General features: G+C 41.2%; 2 protein-coding genes and 1 pseudogene across 3 annotated transcripts; all 3 read right to left on the bottom strand.

The window, feature by feature from the left end:
- Positions 1-1,897: 1,897 nt before the first annotated feature.
- On the bottom strand, positions 1,898-10,764 carry LOC138846379 (vomeronasal type-1 receptor 4-like). Of its 2 annotated transcripts, none has more exons than XM_070061892.1 (2): positions 10,596-10,764; positions 1,898-3,239 (listed from the first exon to the last, which is right to left on the bottom strand). In XM_070061892.1, the coding sequence occupies exon 2, from the start codon at positions 2,934-2,936 to the stop codon at positions 1,989-1,991; it is 948 nt and encodes a 315-aa protein (XP_069917993.1). In that variant the 5' UTR covers positions 2,937-3,239; positions 10,596-10,764; the 3' UTR covers positions 1,898-1,988. The 2 variants fall into 2 exon arrangements, 1 of the variants encoding a protein (XP_069917993.1); XR_011383867.1 differs by lacking the exon at positions 1,898-3,239 and adding an exon at positions 10,055-10,238.
- A 1,558-nt stretch (positions 10,765-12,322) lies between these two features.
- LOC138846380 (vomeronasal type-1 receptor 4-like) lies at positions 12,323-13,660 on the bottom strand. The gene has a single exon (XM_070061893.1). It carries the CDS (start codon positions 13,390-13,392, stop codon positions 12,487-12,489), a length of 906 nt encoding a protein of 301 aa, XP_069917994.1. The 5' UTR covers positions 13,393-13,660; the 3' UTR covers positions 12,323-12,486.
- An 8,220-nt stretch (positions 13,661-21,880) lies between these two features.
- On the bottom strand, positions 21,881-22,752 carry ORYCUNV1R-PS1582 (vomeronasal 1 receptor oryCunV1R-ps1582 pseudogene; annotated as a pseudogene).
- Positions 22,753-27,259: the final 4,507 nt, after the last annotated feature.

A 27,259-nucleotide genomic window follows, 5' to 3' on the forward strand; every position in this document is an offset into this window, starting at 1 on the left:
GAGATGATTTGGAAATTTAAGGAAAACAAAACGTCAAACTACTGATCAAGGAAATGAAGCCATGACAGGGAGAGGGGCAGAGGAGGAAGAGGAGAGCTGACCAGGAAGCAGCCGCACCTGCCCGACCTGAGGGAGAGCAGGGACCTGGAGGAGCCCAGCCTGCCACCAAGGACCGGAACAGAACCGGAGCTGATGGTCTCTGATGGGTTTCCAAACTTCACCCTATCTGACACAGCAGGCTAAAGGACAATTTTTTAAAAGTTCATGGACAAAAGTGAGTTTCTCCGTGGGAAGAGCCTCCTTCTGGTGTTCGACATTGTGCTTGAACCACAGAAAGCTGAAGAGAGAGGAAATGGGAGCTCTTGAGAGATGGGGATACGACCGTTGGAATCTAGGGGACAGACAAGGTGGAACCCATGAGCCTCGGGGACAAAGAGATGTGCAAGGATTCAGGCTGCCGAGCCCTGTGCGATGTCCCTGAGGACTGAAACTCATCAATGACTTCAGTGGCACACAGGCTGTAAGATTGGGGAAACTGAAAACAAGGAAAAATAGTATTGAAGAAAGAGACTTGCTAAGTGAAACACTGCAAGCCAGTGCACCACAGAGCTCTGGGAAAGCCTCAGGCCATTGCTGGTGAGTATTGAACTGCAGAAACCCATCTCAGGACAGCACAAGGGACTGGATCCAAATGACAAATATGTCAGCCTGAGAAGTGGAGGGGATCATTGTGGGTAGGTTTATGAAGATGCAGAGACAGCTCTGCATTTTACTGTACATTAAGGATTGAACCCCCCAAGATTTCCCATCCTCTTGATCAGCTCTATTTTCATAACATTTATTTCTAATTTTTATTTTTTAAAGATTTATTTACTTGAAAGTCAGAGTTACACAGAGAGAGAAGGAAAGGCAGAGAGAGAGACAGACAGAGAGAGAGAGGTCTTCCATCCACTGGTTCACTCCACAGATGGCTGCAATGGCCGGAGCTGCACAACCCAAAGCCAGGAGCCAGGAGATTCTTCCAGGCCTCCTACATGGGTGCAGGAGCCCAAGGACTTGGGCCATCTTCTACTGCTTTCCCAGGCCATAGCATAGAGCTGGATCGGAAGTGGAGCAGCTGGGACTCGAACCGGTGCCCATATGGGATTGCGGCACTACAGGTGGCGGCTTTACCTGCTATAGCACAATGTCGGCCATAGCTGTTTATATATATATAATTTTTTTTTCCTGCATCACAGACATTCTTTAGGAATCTCATTAGTTCCTGTGTTTTATTGCTTTAGTTCACTGATGCTATCCATCTACATGAGTCCTTCAAATGTATGATTTGAGTATTTTGATGTTTTTGGATGGATTCTTAGGAACAAAAATCTAAGGCAAGCACATGTGTTAATTTTGTATTTTCATTTTTGTTTTTTTTAAGATTTATTCTCAGATTTATTTATTTGAAAGAGTTACAGAGAGAGGTAGAGACAGAGAGAGGGGTCATCCATCTGCTGGTTCACTCCCCAGAAGGCCACAATGGCCGGAGCTGCACAGATCCAAAGCCAGGAGCCCCTTCCAGATCTCCCACATGGGTACATTGGCCCAAGGACTATCCCAGGCCAGAGCAGAGAGCTGGATTGGACGAGGAGAAGATGGGACTTGAACCAGCCCCTATATGGGATGCCAGGGCTTTACCCGCTGCACCACAGCACCGGCCCCAACTTTGTATTTTCTCATAGCTGAATTAAAAAGCACAAAACTAGGCAGATACAATTCACCTTAATAATATATAACACTTTATCTTAACCTAAAATACAATAACTTAAATATGTAATCAATGTGAAAATTAATTTGTTCATTTTTATAAAAAAAAAACATTTTAAAATTTGAATGTGTATAAAAAGTAACTCAACTCAAAGTAGCCCCACTTCCAGTACCCCATGGTCACATGATTCATTTCCTCATAATATCTATGTGCAGACCTCTCTGATGAAGATGTCAGATCAGCCACTGAAAGCTCTCCAAGGAAAGGTCATTTTCATATTTGAAAGGAAGCAGAGTAATTTGGGAATCATTTTGTTATTTTTCATCAGAAAAAAGGGACAGAGTGTCGGGTAGCATGTGGATAAAAATCCACTAATGCTCTCCAATCTTGTATTTTTCTCAGTTCTACAAAGCACAAAAAGGGTCAAAAGGTTGTGTAAAAAATAGAAGAAGACAAAGCAAAATACCAGCAAAAGGATAGTGTGGGTGGCTCTGTTTTCTGGAGACGTCTGGCTGGATAGGCTGGAGCTGTGGATGTGCTGGGCTCTCCTGTGGTGACTGTAGAGGAGCCCCACCATGTAGAGGCTGGACATGATCATCAGTGCCACAAACAGGAGATCGCGAATCACCATGGAACTTACAAATGGTCCTGGATAGCGCATGTTCATCTTCTTGCTTTGACAGTATGCATTGACATATCCCTGACCAACCATATTGAAATTCAGTTTGGCTCCCATGACTCTAATGACCTGGATATAGATCAGCATGTTGATGACCCAGAAGAAAAGGAAAGAGGGGAAAATCCAGGTGGACAGTTTAAACTTCAGCCTTGCCCATTTAGAATGACTGGGACTGATAGTGATGGCTTGAAATACACTCAGGAGAGAGGTGGTGCAGATGGAAAGACCCCGGGTGACTCTGTATATGTACAAAAAAATTTGACAACCAATATTGTCCAAGAAACGTTTGACTCCAAATGATGACATGACTTCTGGCATTGAATGGAAAATAATGTTTAAAATATTGGCCATTGTCAGGTGCATGAAAATCCAGTCTATGGGCTTCTTCAGCTGAGGCTGGATGAGGAAGGTGTAAATATAGATCATGAAGAGCAGCGAGTTGGCCGTGACACTGGTGGACATCTGAGCTATGAGAAAAAAGCTATAAATTGTGTCACTTGGAAACATTATCTCAATGATGTTTTCAAAGTTTTAATTAGGTAAGTTTGGTCTCTTTGGAAAAATAGGTTGCACTGTGAAATTATTAAAATATGGTGCCCTGTGGAAGGATATGATGCCTAGCAGCTCAGTTTGGGAGATGGGTGCTGAAATGTTCAAATCTTCTATGTTTCAGATACAAGGGTGGGACTTCCAGGGACTGGATTCCAGGCATCCTTTAAGTTTGGATTGTAGAGGTAGGTGATATGAAGAAGGTAAAATTCAAGTGTTCACATCCTTCACTCTTATATGGCCACAAGGACCTGTTGGCCTCTGTGAATGAAAAATTTGCATGTAATATTTTCCTCAGAATCCTAGAGTGCTATTAGCTCTAAAACTATGTGTATATTCACCTTTCTGAAGAATAATCCACGTCTACTGCTTGAAATGTAGTGTGTGTGTATGAATTGCTTTTTTAGAATTTACACTGCAGACACAATTATTTCAAATAAAAATTTTTAACATGTTATTTAGACAACTTTATAATTTCAACAATCACATGTCATGCCAATCAAAAAATAGAATTGGGGTTGGCAAAGGGATGTAGCAGGTAAAGCTGCTGTCTGTGCCTCCTGAAACCCATGTGGATGTTAGTTCATGTCCCAGGTGCTCTACTTCCAATCCAGCTCCCTGCTAATGCGCCGAAAAGCAGCAGCAGATGGTCCAAGTACTTGGGCACCTGCACCCATAACAGAGACTCAGAAGAAGCTCCTGGCACCTGGCTTTGCACTGGCCCAGCCGTGACTCTTGTGGCCATTTGTGGAATGAAGCAGCAGATGGAAGATCTCTCTCTCTCTCTTGCTCTCTCGCTCTCTTGCTCTCTCACTCTCCAGTGCTGGCATCCCATATGGGTGCCACTTTGAGTCCCAGCAGCTCCACTTCTGATCCAACTCTCTACTATGGCCTGGGAGAGCAGAAGATGGCCCCTGCACTCACATGGGAGACCCAGAAGAAGCTCCTGGCTCCTGGCTTTATCAGCTCAGCTCTGGCCATTGAGGCCTTTGGGGAGTGAAGCAGTGGATGGAAGACCTCTCTCTCTCTCTCTCTCTCTCTCTCTCTCTCTACCTCTCCCTCTCTCTGTGTGTATCTCGACTTTCAAATAAATAAATACAGATCTCTTTAAAAAAGTAAAACTATCATGGTCCATCAAGAGATAACATACATGTTGATGCACAGACTATACTTAGAGCTTTTATATTTCATTTTTTCTGTATATACAAATATCTGTATGTAGATAAGGACAGGCACACATAGAAAGCAAGCAAAAAGAGTGACACAGAGATGAAAGTAGAACAAAAATTTCAAAATTCATGCAAAAATTATAAATACAGCAGAGGATAATCTTCAGCCAACCTATTCAAAGAATTAAAAAGTAGCTTAAAATAAGTGGTACCAGAAATAAAAGATGAGACACGGAAACTGATACCACAGAAATACTAAGCAGTATAAAAACCTACTACAGACTAAGATATACAAGAGAAGACCATGAGCTAGAAGTAATGCATCAGTTCCTAAAACATACAACTACCTAGACTGAATCACAAAGAAATATGAGTAGAAGTAATGAATCACTTCCTAAAGACATGCAAACTACCAACATTGAATCACAAATATTAAATCTGGAAGGGAATTTCTTTATATTCTTAGAATTGTATCTATGAATTATGTTGAAAATGCTAAAAATTTATTAAAACATTTTAAATAAAAAATATTAAATCTGAACAGAAGAAAATGCATAAGATTGGCAGTCTATCACAGGGGAAAAGATACCCTTAAATAACTACGGTTGGTGGAATGTAAGTTAGGCAAAGCCACTATGGAAGACAGTATGGATACCTCAGAATCATGAATATAGTCCTGCCATATGACTCAGTCATCCCACTCCTGTTAATTTACCCAAGCACAATGAAATCAGCATATGAAAGAGCTATCAGTACCCCCATGTTTATTGCAGTTCAGTTCACAATAGCAAAGACATGGAATCAACCTAATTGCCTGTAAACTACAGACTGGATAAAGAAATTGTGAGAGATGAACACCATGGAATACTACACAGCAGTTAAAATATTGAAATCCAGTCATTTGTGACAACAGGGATGAAGCTGGAAAACATCATATTTAGTGAAATAAGCCAGCCCCAAAGGGACAAATACCATAAGTTCTCCCTGACCTGTGATAACTAATAGGGCACCTAAAAGGCAACCTGTAGAAGTGAAATGGACACCTTGAAAAGCAATGACTTGAGCAGCCCATACCTTCACTGTTGAGGAACAGTTTTGTTTTTTTGTATTTTCATTTTTCTCCTTTTCATTCATTTTATCTTATTTTATCTTATTTTCCTTACCCTTTTTTTCCTTCATACTAATTGATGAACTCTTTACTTAACATAGAGTTAACCATATATGTATGAAGTTAATTGAATATAGATCTCAGTTAGAAATAAGAATAAGAGACAGAGTGGAAGAGGGTCAGAAGTGTTGGTGTGTGATGGAATGAGAAGGCCATGCCAAGGTGGCCGCTGGCAAGCGAGCATCAGTTACTTAGGAATTGCTTTGAATCCCACCTGGCAACGGAGGCTGCCTGGCAACAGGCTGTGTTTGGATGGCTTTGAATCCCACCTGGCAATGGAACCTGCCTGTCAACAGGCTGTGACTGGATGGATTTGAAACCCACATGGCAAATGGAGCCTGCCTGGCAACAGGCAGTGATTGGATGGCTTTGGAAACTGCCTGTCAACAGGCTGTGATTAGTTGGGGCATAGACCGCCCCTTGACCAGATTGGCTGGTCTTGGCTATATAAGATGTTGTACCATCTGAAATAATCGAGTCTGAAGGCTGCTTGCCTCAATCCCGCTTTCACCTGACTCCCGGGGTATGTGTGGTGACTCCGTGCCTCTTGCCCCCACCACGCTCCTGCTCTCAGAAATGAATCCACTGCAACATTGTTGAGAAATCACATGCAACATGGGTGAAAGGGTGGGCATGGAGTGAAGAATCACTGTGATCCTAAAGTTGTAATTGTGAAAAGTATGAAGTTTGTAACTGTAAAGCTGTATAGTGCTGCATACATTCCTATGGACCTACTTCTAAGGGTACAGCATAAAAAATTGCCATGGGACCTTAAATCCCCTTAAGCCCACTGGTAAAAATAGCATTCTAAGTGTTAAAGTGAGCATATATATAGGATTAAGTGTTAAAGTGATCATATAAGTAGGATAAGTCTTTGGTAATAATAATAGGCAGAATTAAAAGAGAGTTGGTGCTCCAACATAGGAAGCAGTCCATACAGCAGACTCATAGAATGACAATTGCCTTAAGTAGCACTCTCACCTCAGAATCAACCCTTAAGCTATTCTGGTCTAGCTGAAAAGCCCAGGGGAGCATTTCAGGCATGGAAAGCTAAGACACTGTGGCAAAAATTGATCTACATGAAGGATCTCTGTGGGAGAGGCCCCAGTGGAAAAAAGCTGCCACCAAAGAAGGGTGTACTTTGCTCTGAAGGGATAAGAGAGATTCCCCTTTGCCTATGGCCTTCTCAAAATATGAAGGAGTTTGTGGATCCAAAAGGCTTCCATAGCCTAGGCAGCTCATGTCAAGAGCCTTGGGTGATCACTGACATTATAAATAATGTTGATTTTTAAATAAACAACAGGAATCACAGTGCATTAACTTCCCATGCAGGACCTCTGTCCTCAAAGAGTTGTATTAAAGAATTATGGTAAAACTTGTTCTCAGAGAATTATATCATTTTAATGTATTAAGTGGAAGATATTCTTATGTAACACAAATTATAGTTATATCTATGTGGTCACAAAAGCTGTACCATTCTGTGTTCCACTTTAAAGATAATTAAGTTTAAAAAAAAAAAAAGCAAATTACCATCCAGATGCAGCAACTTTGAGGAGCCCTTGTCTGGACTGTTGAGGAACAGCTTTTGTATGTAAATCGAAAAAATAAAATAAATCTATAAGAATATAATATCTCCCATAAAGAAAATCCCAGAAACTGATGGCTTTACTAATGAATTCTGCAAAATATTAAAAGACAAGATAAAAATAGAATTCTCAATATCTCCAAAACATAAAGACAGGGAATACTTTCTAACTCAGTTTAGAAGGACTATATTCCCTGACTTTTTAAAATAAAAAGGGCAGAGAATGACACCATGAGAAAAGGAAATTACAGGCCAATATTTCTGATGAACATTGCTATCAACAAGTTCGACAAAATATGTTGACACTGAAATGCAGAATAAATGCATTTCACCATACGTAATCAGGACATCTTTGGGATGTAAGGTTAGTTCTACACACACAAGTAAATGAAATGTACTACATGAATGAATGAAAAATTAATACAATACATCATCGGTATAGAAAAAGCACTTGAAGCACTGAATATCCACTCATGACAAAAAAGCCCTCAAAAAACTAAGTACATGAATGGAACTGAATATAATTCATGCCACATGTGACAAGTTCACAGTTAAAACAGACTCAATGATGAAAAGATGACACCTTCCTCTATAAGATATGGCTCAAGATGTCTACTGTTGCCACCCCTAGCCTTAGCAATTAGACAGAAAAATGAATCATTTTAATAGCATTAAAAGAGCATTATATTTACACTGACCTGTGAGTTCAAGGCACCCCTACCCCAATCACAGAAACTGAAAAAGCTGTCCTGAATGCACGTGCAAGACAAGAGGCACTAGAAAGAAAACCTGTATTCAGTGAGAGAAACCAAGCTGGATCGTCAGATGTTCTGACAGCAATCAATCAATACACTCATAGATGGAATAAAGATCCCAGAAGTGAATCCACATGTATGGCCAACCAATCTTAGAGCAGGATTCCAAGAATACACAATGGTGAAAGGAGAATGTATAAAATAACTGATGCTGAAACCTGAATATTGATATTGAATCACTATTTAACAACATACACAAAAATCAACTGAAACAGGATTAAAGACATAGATGCATCCTGACACCAGAAAATTCCTAGCCGAAACCCTAAGGAAAAAGAGTCACTGACTTGGATCTAGGCAATGCTTACTTGGTTATGACTCTGAAATCACTGAAAAAAAGAGAAAATATATAAAATGGGACGACATCCAAATAACAAGTTTCTGCAGAGAAAAAGGAAATAATCAACAAAATGAGAATGTCTATGGACTATGAGAAAAGATGTGCAAATCATACAATAGACAGGGCAAAGGTCCTGAATACACATTATTCAAAGACATAAAAATGGCCAATGTTATATGAAAAGGTAACCACAAATATTTGACAATGAAGTCAAATCTTAAATCATCCTGAGATACTGGTCAAAATCACACAGCGACATCACCTTCCAGTGATGGATGACCACTATCAAAGTGGCAAAGGAATTTTTATTCACTGTTGGTATAAAATGAAACAATCCTTGTAAGAAACTGAATGGAGTTTCCTCAAAAAGTTAAAATAGAACAGCACATGAACTGACAGTACAACAATTGGATAAATATCTAATAGATCTGAAGTCAGTATGTGAATGAGATATATGCATTCCATCTCAGTGCAGCATAACTCATAAAAGTCAAGATGCGGACACAGCCTTAGTGTCCATCAACAGGGAAATAAATGGGTGATGGGAATTTCATTCAGCAATAAAAAAAATCCATGGATTCATGACAACATGGATGAACCTATAGGACTTTATGTTAAGTAAAATAAACAAAACACAGAAAGGCAAATGCTATATCACCTCACTTGTATGTGAAATATAAATACCAAACATAGAGAACTAGAAGACATGGTGACTGTCAGGTGAGAGAGATGGAGAGCTGTTAGTAAAAGGGTACAAGCTTTGTTGTAAGATAAATTCTGGTTATGTAATTTAATATGGGATGACTATTAATAATGTATTACATAACTAATAATGTGTTATATAATTGAAATATGCTAACATCATTTAGCTTACATCCTGTCACCAGGCACACAAAGGTTCCGATGGAAGGTGAACAGTATGCTACGTAGCCTGCCTAGAGTACTCATTTCAAATGTGAATCAACTGGCCAGCAATGTGGCGTAGTAGGCTAGACCTCCCCCTGGCATCAACATCCCATTCAGGCCCCAGTTTGTGTCCCAGCTGCTTTTGTTCTAATTAAGTTCTCTGCGTATGGTTTTGGAAGCAGTTGAATATAGTGCAACTGCCTGGGCTCCCACATGGGAGACTCACAAAAACCTCCTGGCTCCTTATTTAGATTGGCCCATTCCAACTATTTGGGGAGTGAATTGCAGATAGAAGACCTCTCTCTGTCTCTCCAACTACTGTATGTAAAATCTTTAAATAAATACCACATTCCAAGCATGTGCTGTCTGGTACTTTCACAATGTAAACACAGAAGCACATCTAGTCCAAAAGTCCGGGACCTGATATATGGGGCCAATGTTAATCTGCAGACATAGCAAGTGTCCACATTTATATGAGAGGAACTAAATTCAAGAGGATTACAAGGTTTCTGCAAGACACATGTCCAATAAAGAAGAATGACCAGGATTCAAAATAAAGGAAGATGACAAGCTACAAACTAAGCAACAGAAAGCAGGTACATGCAAAATAAGATTGGAAAAACTAACAATTAGGGAACAGATAAGCTGGATATGATGAAGCCTACTTTGAAAAGATCAAAGTTGTTAAGTTTGTGAACACAAAACAACAGCAACGTTTAGTGTAAAGACGTGAAAGGATAAGAAGACCTAGGAGAAGCCACCATTGTAGTAAGAGGGGGAACCAAAGGCTTTCAGAGACTCCAGAACCACCAGAAACTGTGAGTCAGACAAGGAGGAAGTTGAGCATGTCAGTTCATTCTCTGCACCCACCGCCTTGCCCAACACAGGAGTCAATGACAAATGCCCAACCTCCATTCTCAACTGTAATGTCACCATGTGATCAACGCAGTCACAGCTCACTGAACCCAATGAGAACAAAGTGCAAGAGTTGAATGTAACAGAATATGTATCTTAACACAATTATAATCAATTACAACAAGGAAAGGCTATTTTACATTAACAAAAAATCCATATGTATTGTGGAATTCATTCTGGAAACATAAACTCAAAATTCAGGTTATTTCTGAAGAATAACAAAGTTAATGAACTTCTAGAAGGAGGGTACCTCTTCTTAAAGGGAAGACACCAATCATGCCAGACTTAGGAATAATCATTTTCACAAAGATTTCCAACAAATGCTTCCATGGTTAGGTACGAAAAAAATCAATAAACTCTTCCTGAAGAGAGAAAAACAGAATTGTGTTAATACGTTATGATTAATAAATAAGGCTGAAGTAATTAATAAACAAGGTTGAAACGGATATGATGGGATATGATTGTGAGTTTCAGCCCGTGTGTACACTCCACTGGAACTGTGGCCTTATTACATTTCTTTTAAAAGATTGTATTTATTTGAAAGTTACAGTTACAGAGAGGAAGAGGCAGAGAGAGAGCAGAGCTTTCATCAGCTGGTTCCCTTCCCAAATGGCCCTGGCAGGGCTCAGGCAGGCCACAGCAAGGAGCCTGGAGGAAATGTTGGGGGCAGTTTCTCTCAAAGGGAATTCTTGTGAATGTTGGCTTTCTAGTGTAAATACCTGTGTAGGATGTTTATTGTTTCCACCAAGCTGCAGAGAAGGCCTCATCAAACCTGGTAACAGAGAGGACTTCCCGGCCGCCTCAGCACAGGGCCCAGAAGCCTGTGCACCCGGGCTCCATCTATGACGTCACTTCCACGCGCCCTCAGGGTGGTGCCTCCTGAGCGGCTCCAAGGCCTGAGCACCAGCCAGCAGACCCGGAATTGCGATGTCGCCTTTGTGCAGCCAAGCGCCTGAGCGGGAGACCCCGCAACTCTCTTACAGCCTACACAGACCCAGGACAGAGGCGCTCTTACACAGACCACCTCCGAGAGGTCGCAGGACACGCAAGAGCGCCTCATGGATGAACGGGCAACAGCACAAGACCAGACAAGGACGGGGCGCGGTGGAGACGGAGGAGGGGGGTCGTGAGGGATGGAGGAAGCGGCACTGTTCTGCTTCTGGATCTGGGTGCTGGTGCATGGGTGTCCACTACAAAATCCGTGGAACAGGAAATTGCGGAGAATTTGCTGAACTTCAACATTCAAAACTACTTCTGAAGGAGAGGACGGCTGGCCACAAAACAGGAATTGGATTTGGTAATTAGAGGAAAAGTCTATTTCAAACTGCACTGATCAAGGGAATGAAACCATGACGAGGGCAGAGGGGGACGTGGAGAGCCGTCCAGGAGGCAGCCACATCTGCTCAGGACCAGAGAAATCCTGGAGCGGAAAGAGGCAGTGGTGGAGGACAGACCACCACTAAGCGATGGACCAGTTCTTAGTTGAAGGTCGCTGAGGGGTATTTCCAAATGTCACCCTGACATAGCAGGATGAAGCACAGATTTTATGAGCTCCTGTAATAAACTGAGTTTCTTCACAGGAAGAGCCTCTTTCTGGCGTTAGATAATGGGTTGGAATCACAGAAAACCGAAGAGAATGGAACTGTGAGCTCCTGAAAGACAAGGATCCAACCCTCGGAATCTAACGGAAATGTGAGGTGAAATCCATCAGCCTTGGGACAAAGACATGTGCTAGGATTCAAGCTGCAGAGCACGTGTTGATGTCCCTGAGGAACAGAATGGAACAACAAGTTAAGTGGGTTAGAGACTTTAAGATAGAGAAGATGAAATTGGGAAAAAAATATATTGATTAAAAAGATTTTATGATGTAAATACACTGAAAGTCTCTACACCCCAACCACTGGGAAAGCTTCAGGCCATTGCTGGTGGGTATTTAACTGTAGCACACAACTCCTGGACAGCACAAGGGACTGGATCCTAATAACAAAGATATAAGCATGAGAAGGGGAGGGGATCTTATGGAAGGATTTATGCACATGCTGGGAGACATGCCTGCATTTCAGTGTCTGTTAAACAATGAACCTCCTCGATTTCCCATCTTCATCACCTCTGTTTTCTGAGCTCTTTACACAGGGACATTTATTTTTCCTGCAGCCCATTCTTTAGGAATTCCTGTGTTTTATCTCGCAAGATCACTTGATACACATCTAACCCCTATCAAAGTCCCTGAAAAATGAGACCTGGGTGTTAAAAATGAGACCCTTGTCAAAATTTCATAAATGAATATGGAAATTCTTACACAGCTGAACAGATATGAGGCAAGCACCAAATACAATTTTGCATTTTCTATTAGGTGCATTAAAAGCAGAAGCAACTAGTTTTAATAATAGACAATACATTAATTACACCCACAGCATAACTTAAACATGTACACAGTTTGAAAATTTATATATTCAATTTAACATGTTGAAATGTGTTTTTTAAATGAGCTGAATACTTCAAGTGAGATTAGTTCCATGGTCACCTGCCTTTGTTTCCTCATAAAATCTCTGTGGTAAATGATGTCACATCAACCAAGGAAAGTTCTTGGAGAAAAAGGCATTCTCATCATTAAAGGCAAGAAGTCAATTTGGGAATATTTTTGGTATTTTTCATCAGCAAAAATGGGCAGAATGTTGGGTAGCATGATGATAAAATTCCAGTAATGCCCACCAATCTTGAGTCTTTCTCAGGTCTGTAATATGCATAAATATCCATAAAGTTGTTGCAACAGTAAAAGAACACAAAACAAAATGCCAGCAAAAGGATAATGTGGGTGGCTCTGTTTTCTGGAGACATCTGCCTGGAAAGGACACAGCTGTGGATGTGCCGGGCTCTCCTGTGGTGTCTGTAGAGGAGCCCCACCATGTAGAGGCTGGACACGATCATCGGTGCCAGGAACAGGACATCACGGGTCAAGATGACACTTATAAATGACCCTGAATGGCGATCTCCAGATTGCCTAGTTTGACAATATGCATGAACAAACCCATGACCAATGAAAGTGAAATTCCATTTGGCTCTTACAGTTTCAATGATGTGGATGTAGATCAGCAGATTGATGATCCAGAAGATTAGGAAAGAGGGGAAAATCCAGGTAGACAACTTAGATTTCAGCCTTGCCCATTTAGAATGACTGGGACTGATAGTGATGGCTTGAAAAGCACTCAGGAGAGACGTGGTACAGATGGAAAGACCCCGGGCAACTCTGTAGATGTAAAAAACAGTTTGACAGCCAGCATTATCTAAGAAACGTTTGACTCCAAAGGATGACATGATCTCTGGTATTGACTGGAACACGATGGTTATAATATTGGCCACTGTCAGGTGCATGAAAATGGAATCTATGGGCTTCTTCAGCTGAGGCTGGATTAGGAAGGCATAGATATAGTTCATAAAGAGAAATGAATTGGCCATGACACCAATAGAAATCTGAGCTATGAGAAAGAAGCTCAAAATTTTGTCACCTGGAAACATGTCAATAACGTTTCAGTTAGGTAAGGTTGGCATCCACTGAAAAATAAATAGATTGTACTGTGACGTGATGTTTTTAACAAGGAATGTTTGAAGAATGTGAAGACTGACAGTTCAGTGTTGGGGGGGAGGGGCAAGTGGTCAAGCTTTCCGCTTCAGTCTTTGCTGTGCCTCTTCCAGAAATAGAATAGTGGGCAGTGTTTGAACCTCAGACTACGGAAGTAGGTGATATGAAGATGCTCACATCCTACATTTCCATTAGTGCATGCTGGCATCTGTGAATGACAAATTACATTAAAAGTGCTTTTTTTCTTCAGAGTATTAGATTGCTTCTTACCTCTGATGATATGTGTATATCCAATCCTTTCTAAAGAACACTACATTTCTGATACATGTACTGTACTATGAATATCTGAACTTCATTTTTACAATTTAGATTGCAGACACAATTCTTTCAAGACAGGAAACATTTAACCACTCACATATTATGATACTCTAAATATATAATTCATTTTCAAAATACAGAAGGAAGTAGAATGGAGTTTTCAAGTGGGGTTTTTTTCCTCCCCTCATCCAACCAGCTGTGTTTGGAGACATATTTGGTCTCACACGTGGTGCAGAGCTCCTGTCACAGTGGGTAGAGACCAAGATTGCTGTTAAATTTCCCACCATGCACAAAATTTCCCACAATGCACAGGATAGCCCATACCACAGAACTTTTGGGCCCCAAGAAGAAGTCACATGACAGCTGATGAGCCCAGAATAGCAAATCATCACTGAGTTGTGCTCCCTGCAACACATGTAAAATAAATATTTTGGCCCACACATATTTTGAACACTTTTAGGGGAAACAGAGTAGAGTGATTTGGTTCACAATTACAGTGAGAACAGGAATGGTATGACAGTCACTGAGGCTGACTTCTAAATTAATAACTTTAATATCTGTGTTTGTTGATTTTTGAAGTTGCCTATATCATTCTCTCAGAGACTTACTTTTCTCAATTGTCTTTGTCGTGCACACATTACCATTCTTTACTATATAGATTTCTAGTTATGATGTCACTTCTATATGGACTATAAAAGATCAAAGTTTGAGAAACAGAGGAAAGATGATTCTCAGGAGTGATAAGGTAGGGGAGGGAGATGTTAGTGAAAGGGTACAACCTTGCAGTTAGAAGATGAATACTTTCTGGAAAGCTGCTGCATTATAAGGTGAATATAGTTGATAATAATGTACTATATCGTTGATATTTGCTCACAACATAGCTCTTACAATGCTCTCCCCAATGTATAAGGTTTCTATGGAAGGTGAATGGTATGATAATGAACTTAATTGTAGTACTCATATCAAATGTATGTCAAATCATCCCAGTGTTTTAGCTATCAAATAAGCTATCATCTACCAATTATACCACCACAAAACTGAAAACAGTCTAAATTACAATGTAAAAGCAGAGAATGCAAGAGTCAAAAAACCACATCCCAAGTATGTGCCATCGAATGCATCCATATAAATACAAATGCACAGTCCAAAAGTAATTGGATGGGACATGATACATAGGGCCAATGTTGACCTCTAGACATAAGGTGTGTCCATTAAATATTAGATACATGAAGCTTCAAGATCACTACAATGTTTGTAAAAGAAACAAGTCCAATAAAGAAGAAAGACAAAATCCAAAATAAAGGTAGATAACAAAATACAAACCTAGCAACAGAAAGCAGGTTCATGCCAAATAACAATGGAAAACAAACATTTATGGAACAAAAGAGCTGGATATAATGAAGTGCACATCGCAATAATGAAGGTTGTAAATCTGTGAGAATCAACACTGAACATGCAAACACATGAAAGGATCAGAACATGGAGGGGAATCCACCATTGTAGTAAGACACGTAAGCAAAGGCAATGCAATTTCAGAACCACCAAGCAAAGAGGGAGTCAGACAATGAAGAAGTTGAGCAGCTCAGTTCATCCTCTGCACACAATGCCTTCACCAACACATGCATCTCTATCAAATGCCCAACCTCCCTTTTCACTAGAACATGCACCATGTAATCAGTGCAGCCATACGGCAAACACTGAACCAAATGAGAACAAAGTACAGGGTTTAACTGAACAGAATAATTTATCATAGCAGAATTATAATGAATTCTAAAAAGGAAAGGATATTTTATATTATCATTGATTTTTCACTAAGTTCCAAAAAACTTTCCTTAGTAAGAACAAAGTGAAAAAAACCTTTCAGTATTGTGAAACACATTATAGAAACATAAAGTCAAAATGCAGTTATTCTGAAGAATAACAACATTACCAACCCTTAGAGAATGGTAGCACTTCCTAAAGAGAAGATACTAATAATATCTGACTTAAAATGTTAAAATCAAAACTGAGAAGTTAAAAATAGTTGTAAAAGATGATATTGTGACTATTGCAATAAATTTGAAAGGTTGAAACATATGGGCAAATCCCCAGAAAACATGACTCACCAAAAATACATTAGAATTATAGAAAGTCACCAATGTGCAAAGTTTCACATGATGAAACGGAGTTGCAGGAAAAAATATCATTCCACCAAGAATCCCAATGATTGCCTCAATGCTGAGGAATAAACAATGTCTAAAAACCCTTCCTATGGACAGAAAAAGAGCATTCCTTTAATCACATAATGTAGTGAGCACAACACTGACAGCAACAGCTAATAAATCAAGTCTTAATGTACAGAGATAGGACTACCTACTCCATCAGTCAAATGGAGAATAACCTACACAAATTCATTATAAAGCGAATCAGTGCTCTCCAAAATGAGTAAAAATGAGTACCAAAAACCAAGAGAATTACCCAATTGGAAGGGTAAGGTGGGAATCATTTTACTAACAAACTATGGCTCAGAAACCACGAAGATTTCTGAATCTTCCCAGTAGTTTGCACATCCTCTTTTCGAAAACCTTCAACTCCAGATCTTTTGCTATTATCAACATTACACAGAAGTTGAAACTCGAATTTTCTCAGTATGTGACAATTCCCTTAAGCATTTGGTGAAGTGATCATCATCTAATTTTAGCAGATTAGACGTGTGTTTATACTACCTCAATAGGATTTTTTTTTTATTTGAAAGACAGAGTTACAAAGAGAGGAAGAGACAGAGAGAGAGGTCTTCCATCCACTGGTTCACTCCCCAAATGGCCGCAATGGCCAGAGTGGTGCCGATCCGAAGCCAGGAGCCAGAAGCTTCTTCCAGGTCTCCCACATGGGTGCGGGGGCCCAAGGGCATGGGTCATCTTCTACTGCTTTCCCAGGCCAAAGCAGAGAGCTGGATCAGAAAAGGAGCAGCCTGGACTAGAACCTGCACCCTTATGGGATGCTGGTGCTTCAGGCCAGGGCTTTAACCCACTGTGCAGGCCCAGGATATTTTAATTTCTATAAATAATGTGTGATTTTTGAATGCTCTCTCCTACATTATACCATGTAGTAGAATAAAGAAAAAAGGGAAGGGTAAGGTTCACATTTTGAAAGATACGTGTAAGATCAACCACAGCTGTAATAGAGGAGAAAAATGGCTAAAGTTCATATAACAGAACAAAAAGAAAGGCTTAGCATACATGAAAGACCTACAACGTCAATGCTAACATATAAGGATTATGTATTGAAAATCCTTGATTTGAATTGGATATGAGCAAAAATATCTTTTGCCACTTTTATTCATCACACATTTGCAACGGTCTATTTTAAAAAGAATAATATTAATATCATTACAAAGAAATTAACAGTCTTTTACCATTTAGTAATTGTTTTAAGAAAGATATTCAGGGCCAGCGCTGTGGCACAGCAGGTTAACGCTCTGGCCTGAAGTGCCGGCATCCCACATGTACTCCAGATCTAGTCTCTGCTGCTCCTCTTCTGATTCAGCTCTCTGCTGTGGCCTGGGGTAGAGGTAGAGGATGGCCCGAGTCCTTGGGCACCTACCCCCACATGGGAGACCTGTAAGAAGCTCCTGGCTCCTGGCTTCGGATCAGCACAGCTCCAGTCCTTGCGACAATCTAGGGAGTGAACCAGCAGATGGAAGACCTCTTTCTCTGTCTCTGCCTCTCTCTATAACTCTGTCTTTCAAATAAATAAAACAAATCTTCAAAAAAATAAAGATATCCATAGACACATTGACTAAATTATTTAAATGATTGAGGAAGTTTCAAGGTTACTGTGAGAGCAAAGTCTGTATAAGAACATTTCTATTTCTAAAAAATTAAAGGCTGATACTACTTACATAACAGATATATGAAAACATAATAGCTAATATATTATAAGATAAAAAACCTCTACTAGAAATGATATCAATTGATCTAAGTGTGACTGAAGCCCTTTTAAATAAAAAGGTGTATACATTAATTTGAAATAAGAAGTAACAACTTAAAATGGAAAGATGCCATAAAAAGGAATATAACATTAAAATAAAAAATTATAAAATCAAATTAGAGGCATATTCATTGCAGTGTCATAAACATCCAAGTAGGTACTGAAGCAAAGAGCAGAGCATAGGGCAGAAGCAAAGAACTCAGTGGACGGGGGCAATGAGGGATCTGGAGAGGTTCAGAGACTGAGAAAGAAGAGAATGAAGGAGTGAAAACAAATGGAGGGGTGACAAGAAACAGTGGCAACAAAAATAAGAACATACAGGTAAACTGCTCAGAAAAACGCTGGAAGGATGAATATGAAAACATTAAAAGGGACCTGGTGTGAGCAGGTGGGAGACCTCGCTGCCCTCCGGCCCCAGGCGGGGGATGCAGGGTCCTTACTGGGGGCATCCTGCACAGGCTGGGGCTGCCCAGCACTGACTATGGATCAGGCTTGGGCCAGCGGGATGTCTCCTCCCAGTGGGCACTGGCCATCTTATCACCTGCTGCCTCCACCACCTTGTTTATCACTGTCACTTCGAAGGCCCTGGGAGAGTCCCAAATCACCCTCCCAGACGCAAAATGAATCATGCGTAGTGGAATGTCAGTGTCTGGGGCGGCATTTTCCCAAGCTGAATGTCAGAAAGTAAACTTCAGGATGACACATGTCATCAGAAGTTCGTCTCCACACAGCTGGTGGCAATCATGTCTCACCAGAGGTTTCTTAATTTTTTTTAGTTAAGACCTGATGTCTGACTTTATTTTCCCTTTCCAAGCAGTGATTATTTCTATGAATTTCTGTTTTTGTCTTTATCAACCGTATTAACGTCTTATGGAGAGTTATTGTTATTCTTTTTTAAACATTTATTTATTTCAAAGGCAGACTAAAAAAGAGAGAGATCTTTCATCTGCTGTTCATTCCCCAAGCTGCCAAAATGACTTGAGGATGGGCCAGACTGAAGCCAGGAGCCAGGAATTCCATCTTTGTGGAACTGCTGGGGCCCAGGTGCTTGGGTCATCCTCTGCTCTTTCTCAGGTACCCACAAGGAAGCTGCTTCGAGTGTGGGCAGCTGACACTCTGTGGGGATGCTGGCTTACAAGAGGGAGGATAAACTGCTGCACAGAATACTGGCCCTTCCTGAACTTGTTCTAGTATCATTCTTTTCTTATAGGGTTCTATTTCAAGGATTGACAAGATGTCACCCTCCCTCCCACCAGAGACCCCAGCACAGAAACCATGCTCAACCTCCCCCAGACTCCTTCCAAAACAGCTGGCAGATAACCTGCATGGAGCAGCCTGTGAAACAGCTAAGAGGAAAGTTCCCAGTGGCTTCTGGAAAGCCTCCCTTCCCACCCGCAGCAAGTTCCCGCCTCAGCCAGATAAAATCCAGCCCCACATGTGCCCTCACACAGTCTCTGTGAGAACAGACTCTCCTCCCTCTTTGCTACACTAAAAGCAACCTGTCTGTTGAGTTAGGTCTCTGTCTCCTTTTCCATCTCTTTTCTGGGGGTGATGAAAGGCGAGAACCCTGACATATTCAAACCTAACACCACTTATTTACATAATGGATTGTATAGAAGAGAATTTATTTACTTTTCTCTGAATGGTTACCTAGAAATACTATTCTTCTTTTTTTTTTTTTTTTTTTTTTTTTTTGACAGGCAGAGTGGACAGTGAGAGAGAGAGACATAGAGAAAGGTCTTCCTTTTGCCATTGGTTCACCCTCCAATGGCCGCCGCGGCCGGCGCACTGCGGCCGGCGCACCGCGCTGATCCGATGGCAGGAGCCAGGTGCTTCTCCTGGTCTCCCATGGGGTGCAGGGCCCAAGGACTTGGGCCATCCTCCACTGCACTCCCTGGCCACAGCAAGGAGCTGGCCTGGAAGAGGGGCAACCGGGACAGAATCTGGCACCCCAACCAGGACTAGAACCCAGTGTGCCGGCGCGCAAGGCAGAGGATTAGCCTAGTGAGCCGTGGCGCGGGCAGAAATACTATTCTTAAGATTGAATGTTTTGGTATGTGAGCTATGAATAACTTTTCTTATTTAATTATTTATTGTGGTGCTGGTGCCGTGGCATGGAAGGTAACTTTGCTACATGTTGTGCCAGCATCCCACATGGGCACTGGTTCCAGTTCCCACTGTCCCACTTGCCTTCCAGCTCCCTGCTGATGTGCCTGGGAAAGCAGGGGACGATGGCCCAAGGGTATGGGCTCCTGCACCCATGTGGGAGACCTGGAAGCAGCTCTGGCACAGCCCTGGCTGTTGTGGCCATTTGGGGAGTGAACCAGAAGATGGAAGACCTCTCTTTGTCCCTCACTCCCTCTGTATCTCTGCCTTTCAAAAAACTTTTTTAAAAGTTATTTATTTCTGGTCCATAACTCATTATTATTCTACTCAGACAGAAGAGCTGGCTGCAGTGGGCATTTGGGGGAGAGAACCAGCATGTAGCGGTATTTGTTTGTCTTCCTATCAGGGTGTCTTTCTATCCTCAGAAAAAGGAAGAAAAATTAAAACTTATAAAATATACAATTAAGAGAAAAACAGAAGCAATCAACACAATTGTTTAAAATACCTCCAAAAGTAATGATTTCTTCTTGTACGAGTTCTAAAACACACAGAGACAGAATCACCTGAATACTGCAAAAACCCCTCCAGAACCAGACACAAGAAGCAATCAGTGAACCACGATGAAGGACCACAAGAGCTTTGATGAAGCCCATCAATGACATTGGTAGAAAGGAGACTTGTGTAAGGCAAGGACTCATGATCCTAGTTGTCGTAGTCCAAACAAGGTGTGTGGAAGAAACATCCTGTAGGGGGCATTTTACTAGGATTTTACTATTTGTTTTGGAAGCACAATGCATTCTGAACCTGCTTGAGCTGAATTCAGATTCTGCCGCTTTGGGACTGATCAGACGAATGGCACCAGACACAATCAGGGAACCAATGTTAAGGGTTTCAGGGGGCCGGGGGAAGAAGTCCGCAGATTTGCACTGCATGTGACCTGGTTCACTCATCACCTGTCACCTGAGGAAGATGAGGCAGAAACCACTCAAAAAGCAAACCACCTTTGCCTCCCAAAAATCCCTAAAGCAGTGCCATAAAGTTATAAATTCAAGAGATATGGCAGTTTCTAGATGTCAATATGACACGTGTGTGTGTGTGTGTGTGTGTGTGTGTGTGACAGAGTACTGCCCTGAAGTGCAAGTGCTGAAGGCCTAGTGCCATGTGTGACTGTATTTGGAGGTGAGGTTTTGACGGAAGGAAAGTGACGGCCGCCGTGGGGGGGGCTCTGACCCCATCAGAGTTCTTTTCCTCACGAGGAGGAGACCAGAGCTTGGTTGAAAAGTTTTGCAAAGTAAATATACTGTAAACCAGTGCACCATGGAGCTATGGGAAAGAATCAGGCCCCTGCTGATGAGTATTTAAATGAAAAGACACTTCTCACTGACATCCCAGTAAGTCAGATCCAAATAATCAGCATGTCAGCTTATCAATATGAAGGGGAGGGGATCATTATGGATGGATTTACACAGATGCTGGAGATGGAATCTCCCACAATTTCCCATCCTCTTAATCAGCTCTATTTTCCTAGGTCTTTTCACAAATACAACTATTTTTCCAGCATCACAGACATTCTTTAGAGCTCTCTTTACTTCCTTTGTTTTAACTTTAGGTCCCTGGGGAACATACAACCTCCAGATGAGTCCCCAAAATATGCAAGGTGTTACATATTGAATGCATAAAGGAAGTCTTTATGAACAGCACAGTGTAACAGAAATATAAGGCAAGCCCAAGTGTGATTTTTTATTTTCTACAAGCTCCACTCGAAAAGAGAAAAGCAAGGAGATAAAATTAGCTTAATGATATACAACACATTCATTTAACCCAAAATGTTACTTAACTGTATAATCTATGTGAAGATTAATACTTTTGATTCACATTAACATATCAAAACATGAATGTTTTTAAATGGACTGCCTAGTTCTACTTAAATTGGCCCCATTTCCAGTGCCCCATGGCCATGTATCCTTTGCTTATATAAATACTGATGGAGACTCCTCTGTTGAAGATGATGTCAGATCAGCCACTGAAAGCTCATGGACAAAAAGTCATTCTCATATTTGAAAGGAAGTAAGTCAGTTTGAGAATAATTTTGTCATGTTTAATTAGAAAAAAGGGGCAAAATGTTGTGTAGCATGATGCCAAAATTCCACCAATACCATCCAACCTTGTGTTTTTCTCAGATACATAAAACCATAAAGCATCAAACAGTTGTTTGACAAATGAAAGAACACAAAGCAAAATACCATCAAAAGGATTATGTGGGTGGCTCTGTTTTCCAGAGACATCTTGGAAGAGAGGCTGAGGTTGTGCATGTGCTGGGCCCTCCTGCGGTGTCTGTAGAGGATCCACACCATGTAGAGGCTGGACCAGACCATCAGTTCCAGGAACACTGCATCATGATTCTACATGATACTTATAAATGACCTTGATTCATGGGCTGTGGTCTTCCAGGTTTGACAGTACATATTAATATATCTGTAACTGACCACAGTGAAATTCAATTTAGCTTTTACAGTTTTGAAGATGTGGGTGTAGATCAGCATGTTGATGACCCAAAAAAGGAGTAAAGAGGGCAAAATCCATTTGGAGAGCTTAGATTTCAGCCATGCCCATTTAGAATGACTGGGACTGACAGTGATGGCCTGAAATACACTTAGGAGAAAGGTAGTACATATGGAAAGACCTCGAATCACTCTGGATATGTACAGAAATGTTTGACAACCATTATCGTCCAAGAAATCTTTGATTCCAAAGAATGACATGAGTTCTGGTATTGACCGGATGATAATGGTTGAAATATTGACCACTGTCAGGTGCATGAAAATCCAATCTATGGGTTTCTTCAAATGAGGCTCAATTAGGAAGTTATACGTGTATATTATGAACAGCAGTGAGTTTGCCATAACACCAATACAAATCTGACGTATTAGAAAAAAGCTATAAATTGTGTCACTTGGTAACATTTCTCAAGGATGCATTAGATGTTTTAATTAGGCTAATTTGGTATCCTCTGAAAAATAAACAGCTTATATTTTGAAATTATAAACAAAATGAAATCTGCTGAAGAGTATGATGACTGACAGCTCTGAGAAACAGGTGGTGAAATGTGCAAATATTTTATATTTCAGACCCAACTGTGATACTTCCAGGGACTGGACTTCAGGCATCCTTTGAATTTCAGAGTAAAGTTATACATCATGATATGAAGAAGGTAGATATCATATGCTCACATGCTACATTCTCATCTTTTGCCAGGTGGACCTGTTGACCCTATGTATAAAAAAATTTGCATGTGACATTTACTTCAGAATACAGGAGTGCTTGTAATCTCTAAGCCAATGTGTATATCTCACCTCTCTGAAGAATATTCTACTTCCAATGCATGAAGTGTACTATGTGTCTTTGAACTAATTTTTTAGAACTTACACTGCAGAAAATTCTTTCAAACAAGGAACATTTTTAACATTTCATGTCAGAGTAGTTTTAAATACTCATGTATTATACCAATCAAACACAGAAGTAATACATTTTAAAATAAAAAAAGGAATAACAGGTTTCCAAGTGAGCATTTTGCCTCCGCTCCTCATCTAACCACAGTGTTTGGAGCCATTGTAATCCTCAAACATGCTGCAGAGCTCCTGAAACACAGTGGGTAGAGGCTGGGAAACAGCTAAATTTCCAACAATGCACGGGACAGCCCTCTAACTTTCTGGCCCCAAGAGGCAGACACACATATGGTGATGAGCACAGTCTAACAAAGCATCCCTTTGTCTTTCTCGCTTAGCACATCTAAAATTTTGGCCAATATAATTTATATTCATTTGTTACAGAGACAGAAACAGTTGGTTCACAAACATAGAACCAGAAGGGTATGACAGTCATTGAGGTTGACTTAATGCTTTGTCTATATTCTTTGGACTATGGAGTTTTGCTAATGTCATTCTCAAAAAGACCATGTCTTTCTCATATAAGGCATTACCTTCCTTCCTTCAGATTGCTAATGAATTTGATACATGTCTCCTCCACACTGACCACATTTATAGGGGGAAGCAGAGGGAAGCAGCTCACCTGTGGCATTCCAATCCACACCCAGGTGAAGGTTGTGAGCCTGGGGATGGGGGTGTGGCTCTGCCCTGCTAGTGATGCTTAAACATTTCTTTCTCTTGTTCTTGCTCTCTCTCTCTCTCACACACACACACGCACACACACTCACACACATTTTGTGATCATGAATTTGGGTGCACTTGATGACATAGCTTCCTCCATACTATCCGTGGCCTCCACATCTCAAGACTCTCTCATTTCCTAGTTTCCTATCTATTGAAACCAGAACCTGATGTTCTAAAACTCAACCTCTAACCTGGGATCAAGCCTGCCTCTGCTTCCCACCCAGCTCCCTGCTAATGCACACCCTGGGAAGCAGCAGACAGTGGCTCAAGTACCAAATATTTGTGGCCCTGCCACCCATGTGGGAGACTCAGATGGAGTTCCTGGCTCCTGGCTTCTGCTGACCCAGCTCTGACTGTTGCAGTCACTGGGGGAAGAAGGCAGCAAGTGGAATTTCCATCAATCTCTCTCTCCCTGCCTTTCAAATAAAAGAAAATGCATAAACACTTTTAAAAGAATAGTGAGTGTAGAGAAATTACAGAACTGTGTGGGAGATGGAGATCAATGCTCTCATTTACATTTCCTACTCCTCAGCACCTCAGGGAGAATGCTGGGAATCTGAAACCAGTTACTCTTCTGATCCCCCGCTGGGTTCTGCTCAAAACTGCTCCAGGACTTCAATTATTAGGAATGGGCACAAAATGCCCCAGCTGAAACAGAATTAGGGAGAGTTGTGTCCCTTTGGTAAATAAGCCCTGGAGATTCAACTTTTTAAGAAACACTGTTTGGGGCTGGCAAAGTGGTATAGTGGGTAAAGCTGCTGCTTCTGATGCTGGCATCCATATGAGTGTCAGTTTGAGATCTGGCTGCTCCACATCTGCCAGCTCTCTGCTGTGGCCTGGGAAATCAGTAGAGGATGAGCCAAGTGCTTGGGCCTCTGCACCCCCATAAAAGACATGGAGGAAGCTCCTGGCTCCTGGCTTTGGATTGGCCCAGCTCTAGCCATTGTGACTATTTGGGGAATGAAATAGCAGATGGAAGATATCTCTCTCTCTCTCTCTCTCTCTCTCTCTCTGCCTCTGTAACTCTGCCTTCCAAATAAATAAATAAATATTTTAAAAAAACAACATTGTTGAGAAATAGGGTACTGTGTTGTAGATCTTTTTGGTGAGCTGTGATCTCTGTTGTGGTCTACATGCTTGCCCTTTCCCTTGTCATATGCTGACTCCTGATGGCCAATGTGACAGCATTAGGAGGTGGAGTCCTTGGGAGGAAATTAGGTCACTACTGGGGCACCAACCCCATTACTGCCCTTGTAAGAGGCCCAGAGAGCTTAGCTGCCTTTCACTTTGCACCACATGAGGACACAGATGGAAGAGAACTTGAACAAGAAGACATTGCACTCAGAGAAGTTCAGATACAGCAGATGGTGGCTTTGTGGAGTTACCTAGGAGTTGCAGATCCTGAAGCTGCCCACAGTAGATGGTGTTACTGTTCCTGTCTGTAGGTGTCCTCAGGGTCAGCGACCAAAGGGGGCCTCCTGGGAGCTACTGACATCTTGTGACCTAGGTACTGGCCACATGGGGTTGTCTATCAAGAAAATTCATGGAATGGTATAATTGTACTTTTTTAATAAAATGGATAACAAACCACCAGTGGGTGTCTTGGAAGGAGAGTACACCTAACAGTGAAACCTGAATTGGGTTTGGAAGATCAAGCAAAGAAAATGTCAAATTGTGCTGATTGATGATAGGAAACCAGGCTGGGGAGGGAGGCAGAGATGGGACATGGGAGGGCTGTCCAGGGGCATGCGTCCCCATGGGCTAATAAAGAACCAAGCCAGAGCAATGAACAGAATCAGTGGAGGAAAGGCAGTCATCAAACAATGAAAGGCGATTTCCCAGGCTGAAGAACACTTGACCTGCACACCAGGCCACTCCCTGGATGGAAGGAGTGATTAAAAAAACGCCGCTATATTTATCAAGATAATGGTCATTAAGCTCTGTGACTGTCTAAGGATTAAAGCACAAGTTCAAAAACCTCTTGAGAGAAAAAAAAATGACCTTCTTCAAAGGAAAACCATCATTCTGGCCCTGGACCTCTTGTCTGAACTGCAGAGAGCTAGAAAATACTGTAAAAAAAAAAAAAGGGGGGGGGTGAGAGTTTGGGAGGAAAGGCCACCAAACATATAAAAGCAATACCCAAAAACCTTGTGTCTAAGCAAGGCAGGAGTCCTTATTCACTTGAGGGACAAAGTATACAAGGATCCAAACTACTCATCACTTGCACGGTACCCCTGAGGACTCTGAGTGAAGAAAACAGAGGTCTCTTCAGTCGAGACAAGACAAAAACAGTGAATATGTGAGCAGTAAGAGTATGACAAGTGAATATATCTAAAGTGAATGCACACTAATTCACTGCAAAACAAGTCATTTCTGAGAAAACCATTGCAAGTAGAGAGATGCATTCAACAGAATTATCATAAGAGCCTGGGTGTAACATGGCGAGTACATCAGCCATAATCCCAAGTGAGGTCACTGTTACATCTGGGTTCACACTGATGCCAAAACACACACTTGCATGCTGCTCTGTGTGAAAGAATGAAATTCTCAGGACTCCAACTTCTCTTAACATGCTGTGTTTGGTATGCCTCTTCTCACATCTGCTTGGACTATTTCTTATACCATGAACATTGTATGCACTCTAATTTAGTTATTAGCTTTTGGGTTTTGGTCACATGGTATCTTTAAATTATTGTCTTGAATGCTCATAGACAAATGAGCATCACAGTTTAATATAAAATAAGCAAGCTCCAGATGTAACTTTTAAGGCTTCTAGTAGCCACATTGGACAAAGAGCAACACCTAGCAGATAAGGTTAAAATTAACTTTAATATTGCATTCAACATGTATTTCATTTAACACCAAATATTACAATTTCAACAAATACCCAATCTGAAATATATTCACTTGATATTTATGTAGGTTTTTCATTAGAAAAAATTTATGTAGGCTTTTCATTTACAGCAGGTAAAGCCACTGCCTGCAGTACCAGCATCCCATATGGGCACCAGTTCGAGTCCCGGTGCTCCACTCCTGGTCAAGCTCTCTCCTGTAGCCTGAGAAAGTAGTGGAAGATGTCACAAATGCTTGGGACTCTACACCCCTGTGGGAGAACCAGAAGAAGCTCTTGGCTTCAGACAGGTGCAGCTCCAGCCAATGCAGCAAATTAAGGAGTGAACCCCACCCACCTCTCCTTCTCTCTCTGGGTAACTCTTTCAAATTTAAAAAAAAAAAAAAAAGA

This window comes from Oryctolagus cuniculus, chromosome 18 (genome assembly GCF_964237555.1).
Source record: "Oryctolagus cuniculus chromosome 18, mOryCun1.1, whole genome shotgun sequence".
NCBI lineage: Eukaryota > Metazoa > Chordata > Mammalia > Lagomorpha > Leporidae > Oryctolagus > Oryctolagus cuniculus.